The sequence below is a fragment of the Chelonoidis abingdonii genome, chromosome 5 (assembly GCF_003597395.2).
Source record: "Chelonoidis abingdonii isolate Lonesome George chromosome 5, CheloAbing_2.0, whole genome shotgun sequence".
Classification (NCBI taxonomy): Eukaryota; Metazoa; Chordata; order Testudines; family Testudinidae; genus Chelonoidis; species Chelonoidis abingdonii.
Window position 1 is genome coordinate 14,993,281 of NC_133773.1, and position 11,293 is coordinate 15,004,573.

Consider the following 11,293-nt stretch of genomic DNA (forward strand, 5'->3'; position numbering starts at 1 on the left):
AAGAACAGGAGTACTTGTGGTACCTTAGAGACTAATAAATGTATTTGAGCATAAGCTTTCGTGAGCACTCAGGCCTTGTCTACACTAGAAATGCTCTACCAGTATAGCTACAGCAGCAGATTCCCCGCCCAGTGTAGACACAGCTTACACCAACATGTGGCGTTTTTCCTGCTGGTAGAGTAACACCATCTTCCCGAACAAGATTAGCTATGTGATGGGTCACCCTCCTGTTGGTATGGCAGTGCCTACGTTAGGGATGTTGCTGGCATAGCTGCTTCTACACTGGGCCTGTTGCCACTGGGGGTGTGCTTGGCACAGCTCTGTCTATGCCACGGGGCAATGGCGGCGGCAGGGCTGTGGCTGCACTGAGGGTGTGTACAACGTGTGACAGCAGCAGGGCTGTGTCGTGTAGCAGTGGTCTCAGTGGTTTGGGTCATGGCTGCGGTGCCAGGCTGGAGCTGCCTGATGGCCACTGTGGGCTTCCTGTCCCTCAGCTGCACCAGGGACCTGCCCAAATGGGCCTGACCCTGCAAAGGCGGGAGCTGGGGTCACTCTGCACTTGTCCGGCCCGGGCCCCAGTGGGGCTCCCAGCAGCGGTTCAGTGGGAGCTGGGCCCCGTGCAGGATCGGGCCCATGGAAGCCAATGGCACAACAGCCAGTGCCCTCGTAGGACGCAGGATCTGGCCCTGCATTGATGGGGGACGGGCGACGGCAGCGGGCATCACTCCTTCCCTCACCTCAGCGCGCCCCCGCCTCGCGGCCGCGCGCACCAGTTGCTAAGGCCTGGAACCGGAGGTGTGTCCGTGTGTGTCCCCGGCTAGCCAATCGCAGGCAGCTATGGTCACCCCCGACCAATCTCAGACTCGGAACAACAACAACATCGAGAAGGAATGAGGGGGTCGACTCTATCCAATCAGCGAGCAGGATTCACGGGCCAATCAGCACGCAGGACGATTTGGGCGGACTTTTCAAAAAGCAAAAACTCTCGGGTCCCTTTAAAACTGTGATTCGACTCAGTTTCCGTCTCCTTCCGCGTACCCACTTTTGTAAACACCCGGAGAAAGCTAGCTGCCAGGGAGGGAGTGGTGTGTATCCGGGCGCTGCCTAGGGACAGCTGATAGCCTAATTGAGAGCGGTGGTTGCTCTCTTGGCCTTTTTGTCTACGACTCTCCTGGGGAACTCTTTGACCGCCTCCTCCCCTGCCTGACATTTCACCGGCCGGACCTGCCCGAGATCATTCCGCCGGGAACATCTGCGGCTCCGGAGAAACAAAAACAAGGGAGTGTGGGCGGGTCGGGTCATGTGACGAGGCCCGACCGGGGGGGGGGCGGAGAAGGAGACAGCCAAGCAGCCTCCATTTTGCTGTGGCCGCAGCTGTCCCTCGCTCGGCGCCTGCGGGGAAGGCGGCGGCGATGGCGATGGTGCTGCTGCCCGTGCAGTGAGTGCGGGGCGGGGGGGCCGGGGCTGCCTGGGGGGGGGGCTTGGGATCGGGGGCCGCCTGCGCGATTCTCCGGTGACAAGGTGGAATCGCCCGCCCCGATCCCGCTTCCCCGCGCCCAGCATGACATTCCCCGGACACCGCTTCTCGCAGGGGCGAGCAGGCGCTGCCGGAAGGTAGGGCCGCCGAGAGCGGCGGGAGAGCCGCGGGGGGCGAGGGGAGCTGGTAGGGGGTCCGTTAGTCCGAATGGGGGAGGGATGGGCCGGTGGGGGAGGTAGAGTGGGGCTGGAGACGTTCGGGCTTTGGGGGGCAGAGTGCAGGAGGGGAGTTGTCGGGCTGGGAGGGGGCAGAGAAGGGGGGGAGTTGTCGGGCTGGGGGGCAGTCGCTGGGGAGAGAAGGGGGGAGCCGTCGGGCTTGGGGGTGGAGAGACGGGGGAGAGTTGGGGGCAGTCGCTGGGGAGAGATGGGGGGAGCCGTTGGTGCTGGGGGGAGGGGGCTGTTCTCTCTCTGCTGGTCCCCGGAGCTTTGTGTTGCGCCCCCTCCCCGCTTACATGATGTGTCTGAGAACTGGTGGCCCCCTAGTCAGGACGCCATCAGGCTCGGGACCCCTTTGTGCCGGGCGCTGTGCGAAGGCAGAGATGTCTGCCCCAGTGCCTCCTGCCCCACAGCTGGGTCTCGCCTTTTTAGGGCTGCTGACCAACCTCTCTTTGTTTTGTTTTGTTTCTCTTTCTCCTCTCCCTTGCTCTCCTTGTGATAAGTTTCAGTTATTGAACAAAGATCACGCCCCCCTCACCAGGGGTGATGGTGGGTGACTGGTGATTGAAATGTGTGAAGAACCTGATCGCTTCTGTGCACTGATTCAGTGACTTCTAAAACATATCTAGATTAGATGGGGAGAGTCTGGCAAAAATTAAACCTTCAGATATTTTGGGTAGAGAGAGGCCAGAAACCATTTTTTCAACCACCAAACCGAAACCCAGTGTGATTCATTTCTGGAAGGCATTGAACTGTTGCTGTTGAACCTCCCTCTCCAGTATTGTTTTCTTTAATAACAAATCAGGCCAGAGCTCTCCCTGGGTCCGTGTAGGACACAACACCCCACACCCAATAACAATTGCCAAACCCACCCACACTGTCACAGGAGAAGACTCATGTCTCTTCTCTCCCCTCCCTATTCAGGGTGGGAAGCATATATCACCATCTTCTCCGAATTCATCACAGTCTCCTTTCCCCATGGAAGGGTAGGACTAAGTACACCATGCTAAGCTTTTTCTGGAGTAAAGACAGAATGTTTCATTGTTAAGACAAGGAGAATAAGTGTTGCTAAAGTTGGACTCGGAATGTTTCACACTGATATTTGAGTCTGTAGATCCTGTCTGACTCCCATTGTCTTAATTTTCATTCAATGGCACGGCTCCAAATACTGAGATTTGTTTTCCTAATAAGATGAAGGATTTCGGGGCTGAAGAACAAATGAGCAATGAAGCTTTCTGGCTGTTCAAGCAGTTAAATCTACATTTGGAGCAAGAATGGAAGTTTCAGCCTAGGGAGAAGGGGCTGAGCCTGATTGAGCGCACGGCTGAGGTGAGGAGCAGGAGGAGAGCTTTGGCTCTAGGGGTGGAAGAGTTAATTATTCATGAGATTGATCCATTGCAATAAGAACTTGCTGTGTCAGTATCAAAAGCTCTACTGTAGTTTGACACTAGGGAATTGTACATGAAACTAAATAGTAAAGGGATGCTGTTAGTTCAAATTTAACACACAATTTAGGTTTTATAGAAACAAACTTACAGGAAACTGAATATCTGTAGAAACACTTGTCTTTTAAAAATCCTATTATAATTTTTTTCTATATAAACATCCTTTTTATGTTTTTGTGCCGGTATTTTAATTAAAATAAATATATATCTTATATGCCATGAACTATCTTTAAATTTCAACACTTAAATCCACTAGATATTTTAATTAATAGAACTGGTTTAAAAAAATAAGGTGAGATTTGTATCTGCATCTGACCTGTAAAAATGGTCTACAGATATCAAGCAGATAGACGTAGATTTGCAGGGCTTGTTCTGGTTATATACATTTTGGTAACAATTGTCTTTTAAAAACAAATGCATATTATAAATGTGGTTATACTGGATTTTGTGCTAAGTTGACTTAGCAGGTCTGGCCTTCAGTCCAAATACTGTGGGTTTGTTGTGAGGCTCGGTAGGATAACTTACCCCTTGTTTGGTAAATTAAAAAATCCAGTGTTTTCACCAAGTACTTCTTCTTTTAAGAGAATATTCGCCATCTGCTTGCCTACTTCTAAGACAGATGACATTGCATGATATAGTGTTGTTATATGCTGATTTTACTAATTTAATTGCAGAATGAAAACACTTTATGTCCAAGACTAAGGAATGCCAAGGTTGAAGATCTGTGGAGTCTGACCAGTTTTTTTGGATTTACAACTGAAACATTTGTCCTGGCTGTCAACATTCTGGACAGATTCTTGGCTCTTATGAAGGTATCTTGAGTGGGGAAGAAGTATTACTATGGCAAAGATCCTTGTGTTGAATATGCGCGCTTCCAGTTTAGTTTTACATTAGCAACATCCTGTGATAGCTCCTAGTTCAGAACTGCATACGTCACTTCATGACAGATAAGATTCTCAGAGTGACTATCAAATATTTATATGGTATCATAACTTTGCACGTAACTCTGCATAGGTAAACAAAAAAATATGGTTCAGGTTCTTGCCCTTAAAGCCTATAATGTTCATCAAATAAGATGAGTCACAATATTTTGCCAACTAATCTTAGGGTATTGAGAAATGTGTATCACTATGGCCACTCTAGGTGTAGTATTGTTAATGTATAGTCCAGTGGAACTCCTTCAAAAGTGCATTGCTGGAGTGTTCTCAGTAGAGGGTGCTCAGCTATGGAATTGTTCCCCCCATGGCCTCTGGAAGTTGTGCTTTTCAAGACTTGCATTAGTGAACATTTTTTTTTCTCCTAACACTTTATTTTTTTGTTATACTGACAGCACTTTGCTGGTACCTTTCTAGAGAAACTACCATGACCAAGTGCATTTTTTATATATTTTCATATATATAAATTGCAAATTCTTTTGGGCAGGACTATCATGTATATTCACACAATACCCAGCTAAACAGGGGATTTGACTTAGGGTATGGCTACACTTGAAACTTCAAAGCACTGCCGCGGCAGCGCTTTGGAGTGTGAGTGTGGTCACAGCGCCAGCACTGGGGGAGAGCTCTCCCAGCGCTGCACGTACTCCACATCCTGATGGGGTTTAGCTTGCAGCGCTGGGAGCCACGCTCCCAGCGCTGCGGCACTGTTTACACTGGCGCTTTACAGCGCTGTATCTTGCAGCGCTTAGAGGGGTGTTTTTTCCACACCCCTGAGCGAGAAAGTTGCAGCACTGTAAAGCGCCAGTGTAGCCAAGGCCTTAGACAGGCATCATGTACCAGTAAATACAGTCTAAAGCTTTTACTTAATGTTTATATTGTAGTAGTGCATAGAGGTCTCAACCAGGCTAAATCCCTGTTTAGCTGGGTTTTGTAGGAACATACATGACAGTCCTGCCCAAAAGAATTTGCAGCCTAAAACATGAAATACTTTGTTTAACTGTAAAGGTTATGTGGCTTTTAAACATGGTACTTCCATAGTAACATGTGGGTCACTAGGTCATCACAGGTGTAACAATTGATAGAAATTTTTTCTCTTTCAGGTGAAACCTAAGCATCTATCTTGCATTGGAGTCTGTTGTTTTCAACTGGCTGCCCAAATCATTGAAGAGGAATGCAATATTCCATCCACTCATGATGTCATCCGGATTAGCCAATGTAAATGCACTGTTTCTGACCTGAAACGGATGGAAAAAATAATTTCAGAAAAACTGCACTTTGAATTTAAAGCTACTACTGCCTTAACCTTTTTGCACTTGTACCATACTATTGTACTCTGTCATACCTCAGAAAGGTAAGTGTAGCTAGCTATATATCATATACTATATCTGCAATGATCTGTTATGGTTATAAGACCCTTTTCCCCTTTTAGAAGTCTCATTAAATCAAATTCTGACATTAGCTTAAAAATAACCATATTTTAATCTGAGTTTTTACCTGAGTACAAATGTTCTTTTATTATTTGTAGGAAAGAAGTACTGAACCTTGACAAATTGGAAGCACAGCTGAAAGCTTGCAATTGCCGATTAGTCTTCTCTAAAGCAAAAGTATGTACATTTAAATTGTTTTGCTTAGTAATTCATAACTGGATTTTGATTTGTGTATGCTGAGTGTGGGTTTTGTACTTCCAGCCATCCATATTGGCCTTGTGTCTTCTCACTCTGGAAGTTCAGACTTTAAAATCCATTGAGCTGTTTGAAATTGTTCTGCGTGTTCAAAAGCATTCAAAGGTAAACTTTTTTCAGTGGTTTGTGTACCTCTTGGCATTAGCACTGGATAATGAAGTATCACTTTCCCAACTATGGGCATCCTGAACACAACCATAAGATGTTGGATAATACCAGCACCCTTCCTCTTGGCATCTTGTGGTGTAAAACATACCATACCACTAAGACAAAATTACATGGGTACACATTTTGCGCTCTCTTCTTTACCAAGAAGCAGTCTGATAGCAGGGTCTTATTGGATGCTTATATGATTAAGAACCTGTTTCCTTCTTCATCTTATCTTAAAGGAAGTTCCCCAGTCATCCTGCTTCTTACATGAGAAGGGGCTTAAACATGACACTTAAAATGGGGTCTATGTCAATATACCTGTATAGTTTTTCTTCTTACACTAAAGAAGTTTCATATAGAAAAAGTGAAAAGTACTGTTTTAAAAGCATTAATGAAACTAGTATAGCTGAGTGTTTTTGTCTTAACTTTATGTGTACAATAAAACCAAGACTGCAACAAGCAAATCTGCCCAGATTTATTTAACATGAAATGTGTTCCCAGCCCTGAAGGAATTATTTCATATTTCCTAGCTCTTAATAGTTTTGTCTGACATCCTTCATAAAATCATTGATACTATACAATTTGAATGTTCTTAGTACACATTAAATAGTATAACAGATAATTCTGCTGTTTTGTTACTTTGTGAAAATCCTAAGATTCAGAGTCCTGAGTTATACTGGCATTCATTGTGTGTTATGAGGCAGGAACTAACTGGCTCATTTGCTTAAACCTGTCTTTAACTTAAAGGCAACGTGAATTTTATTTGAACTGTCAGCTTCATACTATATTGAATAAGATTGTCTTAGGCCATGCTAAAGGAGCTGAACTTGAAAAGTGAAAAAGACTGACTTTTTTTAGTCCATTACTTCAGCAGCATATCACTTGATTTACATGCCAACATATTGTTTATAAAGGTGAGGAGGCCTCAATTCTGGACTGTCTGCAGTCTAATTAGATGTTTTTTTCTCACTTTTTTCTTTTTAAGATAAGTGACAGTGACTTACTCTACTGGCGAGAGTTGGTTTCAAAATGCCTAGCAGATTATTCTTCTCCTGAATGTTGCAAACCAGATCATAAGAAGTTGGTTTGGATTGTTTCAAGACGTACAGCCCAGAATCTACAAAATAGTTACTGCAGTGTTCCTGAGTTGCCAACTATACCAGAGGTTGGATGTTTCAATGCAAGTGAGAAGTATGTAACATTCCTACGGTGGTGGTTTTCACTGATTTGATAACTTCTGCAAGCAATGTGGTGATAACTTTAGTCATAAAAATAAATTTTTGATTCAGTAGTTCTTATTTGCATGAGCAGTTTCCTAAGGAAGCATAGTCTTTCTGGTTGCAGTCCAAACGGACTTAAATCTCCAAACTCTATATTGTTTGGGTAACTAGAAAATCACAAGCAGTTGAAGTCATGTGACATGATCTCACCTAGCAGCTCCCGGAAATTTAATTTTAAGGACTGCAAGCCAAATGTGCAATAAACAAGTAGTTTCATTGCTGGCTTTTTTTTGGTCACTTTAGCTCCATGTTTATTTTTGTTTCAACAGTTTCTTAAAGGACTGTAGCTAAGAAGTTAGCATGTTTGGGAACCAAATTTAAAATTTAAGGGAAGTTGAGGGGGAAGAGCAGATTTATCAGATGGCAGGTTGGTATCTCTGAACAAAATAAGAAAATAGCTGAGTTGAGGAGAAACAGCTTTATCACAAAGAAGTTTAAACATGTTTGCAAGTAGTTTGTCTGTTAAGGAAGAGTTATATCAAAGGTAGTTTTATCAAAATTATCCAAAACCAATTTTTCTGTTATGTATTTGTGAAGGAAGGTTACACGTTGTTTACAAGAAAATTTTTGTTTCATTTTAATCATGTTTGCAGTAGTGCCTAAGAAGCACCATTGTGCAAACACAGTAGCACGCAGTCTCTGCTTTGAAGAACTTACAATCTAAATCGACAAGATAGCTACAGCATGGGGGGAAAGGTATAACACCAGGGAACCGATAATGCTGAGCTCTTGTTGGAAACATAGTTGCCGTATGTCATGTTTGTTCCACAATTTTTGGGGGGTGCCTCCTTAAAAAGGGGTAAGCGAAATGGAAAGAAAAAGGAGAGGGACATTGAGGGGAGCAGGGTAAGGAGGTAGGAGGGGCAGATGTGGAGTGAAACTGAGGTGAAGAGACTGAGGGAGAGGAAGGGACAGCATTGGAGCAAACAGCCAATCAGCACAGGGCGAAGGAAGTCTAATTAAAATTGTAGAAAGGTGTCTGAATGTATGCCTGTCCCCGTTTGGCTGTTTCCACAACTGCTCCTGCTGGCTGGAGTCTCTGGAGAAGTTTGTCTCCAAGGCCACATGCTGGGGAGGCACCACCTGTGTCCTAGCGCCCCCAGAGTTTGTGGGGTTCCCCTGCACAGTTTTGGGTCCATGTAGTTGCTTATGGATGTGATGGCCCCCACTGTGCCTCATTTTACCAGCTCTGCTGCCCCCTTCCCCTGAGTGCAATAGTCCTTAACTAGGTGAGTTATTTGCACAGCAGTGTGATCCTACATCTGTTGACTTAAATGGCAGTTGTATTAAACCTTTAGTAATCTGGATGGTTGTCAATACTAAGCATTTTAAAGAAACTAGTAGCGATGCCATTTCTCACAACAGTATAAACATAGTGATAAGACATACAGTGCCTGTTTGTGTTTGCTAATAAATGGTAGCATAATGATAGTGGATTAAAAACTAGGTCCAACCCTTGCTAATGTGCTATGATTTGAGCATTGGGAACACAGTAGCTAGTAATACAAACTTTTTCTGATTTTGAAGTCTCTTTGCTAGTGGAATGAAATTCTGTAGAACTAGAAGTATGAAGAGCTTTTGAATTTCATTGGCACCTGACATTCCACAGCAACTCAATACCTTTATAGGAACAAAATACTTCATAAGAAAATTGTGGGATCCAAAAAAAAAACCTTTGCTACCTTCATGGCTGCTTGCGTAGTTGTCGTGACTTGAGGAAATTACAAATAACTTTTCCTTCTCTTTTAGTGAAGACTCCTGTGAAGACATGAGCTGTGGAGAAGAAAGTCTTAGCAGTTCTCCTAGTGATCTAGAAGGCAACTTCTTCTTTGACCTCAAACCTAAATCTAAGTGGAAAGCTCTCAACTGTCAGTCTTAGTACAATTTAATTGCACTAGAGCACAGTTTTTAAATGTACCATAGGTTTTCTTGGCAATAATAGAGTAGGTAGTATCCAGGCAAGAGTTGCCATGGAATATCTACGTGCTTATAAAGCCTGCCTTTTTTTTAGATTCTGATTTAAGCAGCCATTTAGGTACCCGTTCAGCAAAATACTTACACAGCCATAGTCCTGTTGAAGTGGACTACTCTTGTGAGTAAAACGATGCATGTGGACCAGTACCTTGCTGAATTCGGTCTAAAAGTATAATGGGCTAGTATTTCAAATGGTAAAACTGCTTTGGAGTGCACACACAGTCTTCAAGAAAAGAGGTTGTATGTGCTCTATTGTACTCATTTCTTTTGGGGCAGGAAGTATTTTAACCAAAATTGTATATTTTAATGGTGTACTCCTGAAGATTTTAAAATCTTTGCTTTTTAAACTTCAGGAATCCTTGTTTAATCAGGAATATGCATGATCTCTTTTGGGAGGAATATAGACTTAAATACCTTTAAACCCATTCATACGAATGATAGTCTAGTATGTATGTGCCAGGGTTTATTTTAGTATTTTTCATTTTAAACTAATGCAGAATAAGCTTATGCTGAATTTCATAATATGAACTTCAGTGTTTAAAATTTTAGTGTGAACAAGACAATTCATACTATTAGACTAGAAGTATTAACATATTAAATTTGATAAGTCAACATTCCTTTAAATATTTAACCCTTGTAGTTGATTTCAGTATTCTTCTACTGTCAAATGACTAAATCCATATTCAGACTGGTTTGCATGTTTATGTGAAAGCTGTTAGTGCAAGAGGAGTCGGTATTATGCAGAAATGTCAGGTAAATGTGAAGTTTGATAAAGTAGTTGATATAACGGCAGAAACTTTGGTAATTTTTTTGCATTTTTGTTGAAGCACACAGATTAGTATGATTGCATTTCACTAGAGTATGGACAGCTAGGAAAAGAGGAAATTCACTCTAGAGAATAACGGTACATGTGTGGTAGTGCCAACATAAAAAGGTGAAGGGGCAAAAAAACGACACGCTGAAGTTTAATGTTTGTAGAAGTAAACATCTTTCTAGGATGTGCAGATGTGAATGGTGACATAAGTTCCTAAATGTTATATTCTTTCAGTTTTATAAACTTATACAAAAGTTTACAAAATGTATAAAAAAATGTAAATTTAAAAAATGTACAGAAAAATCTTAACTTTAAATGAACAAAAAAGTACTGTATTTTTTTACATTGTGTATGTAACTTTCTGTAGGTAGCTTGCATGTGGATATTAATTTATTGTTTGTTCTGTATGATACAAATACTGTCTATTGAAGTCTTGCTTTTTCTGCAGCAGGCCTCAACATCCAACAAGATATTTTCTGAATCCCAACCTACTGTTTTGCTTCATTTCAGAATAAAAATAAAGCAGTTGTATTTCTGTTTGTGTAAATCTATTGCAATCAAAGACTTATCGTGAAGTTATATCAGCTGCTCTATATACTGAAACGCTGTCTTGGTTTGAAACTTTTCTACATGGACTATTTAAGGCTTTTCAGAAAAGCCTTAAAGGAAAATATTGTCCTTTTATATCCTAGATTTTTATAGATTGGGTCTCCAGTAAGAACCTAGCTAACTAGACTTTTGATACCTGTTTTGATTCATGAATTGTAACATACTAAAGAATTGTTTAAAAGATTTCTAAAATGGCCCTACATAGTGAGTTTGCTTAACTAAGTTCTTATTTAATCACAGGGGGAAAACCCAACCTAAGAAAATTCCAGTCACAGATTGGCTTCTCCTTTGGCAAAGAAAACAAGATCAGCTAATTCCTCTTTGCTCAGTCTTTTTTCTTAATGTTTTTAGACTTTGTACACCATTACATAAGAACAGTCATATGGGGTCAGAAAAATGATCTGTCTAGCCTGGTAGCCTGTCTTCTGACAGGGGCCAGTGTCATGTGCTTCAGAGGGTATGAATAGAACAGGGCAATTATTGAGTGATCCCTCCCCCATTGTCCACTCCCAGCTTCTGTCAGTCAGAGGCTTAGGGATGCCCGAGCGTGGGGTTGCATCCATGGCCGTCTTGGCTAATAGCCGGTGATGGACCTATCCTCCATGAATTTATCTAATTCTAGTTGCTGTCAGCCTACCACTATCACCACTGTATCTCAGAGTCCTGGAACTGACACTACTAATGTTCTAGATGGAGTTGGGCATTCTTT

At 42.6% G+C, this 11,293-nt stretch overlaps 1 protein-coding gene across 4 annotated transcripts; it reads left to right on the forward strand.

Moving 5' to 3' along the window:
• The first annotated feature begins 2,248 nt into the window (after window positions 1-2,248).
• Window positions 2,249-10,522, forward strand: CCNG2 (cyclin G2). Of its 4 annotated transcripts, none has more exons than XR_012655912.1 (8): window positions 2,249-3,021; window positions 3,812-3,949; window positions 5,176-5,426; window positions 5,601-5,679; window positions 5,764-5,862; window positions 6,893-7,098; window positions 7,781-7,883; window positions 8,937-9,016. XR_012655912.1 is itself a non-coding variant. In XM_032784488.2 (7 exons), exons 1-7 carry the CDS (start codon window positions 2,884-2,886, stop codon window positions 8,937-8,939), a joined length of 888 nt encoding a protein of 295 aa, XP_032640379.1. In that variant the 5' UTR covers window positions 2,250-2,883; the 3' UTR covers window positions 8,940-9,022. The 4 variants fall into 4 exon arrangements, 2 of the variants coding, with proteins under 2 accessions (XP_032640379.1, XP_032640378.1); XR_012655913.1 differs by having other exon boundaries at window positions 6,893-7,072; XM_032784488.2 differs by lacking the exon at window positions 7,781-7,883 and having other exon boundaries at window positions 2,250-3,021; window positions 6,893-7,072; window positions 8,937-9,022.
• Window positions 10,523-11,293: the final 771 nt, after the last annotated feature.

What these genes read in the sequence shown, in the direction of transcription:
- CCNG2 (XM_032784487.2), top strand. Translation starts at nt 2,884, where the DNA reads ATGAAGGATTTCGGGGCTGAAGAACAAATGAGCAATGAAGCTTTCTGG. An exon ending in TAGTCTTCTCTAAAGCAAAA is followed by an intron (nt 5,680 to 5,763) that starts GTATGTACATTT and finishes TTGTACTTCCAG; the next exon opens with CCATCCATATTGGCCTTGTG. An exon ending in GTGTTCAAAAGCATTCAAAG is followed by an intron (nt 5,863 to 6,892) that starts GTAAACTTTTTT and finishes TTTCTTTTTAAG; the next exon opens with ATAAGTGACAGTGACTTACT.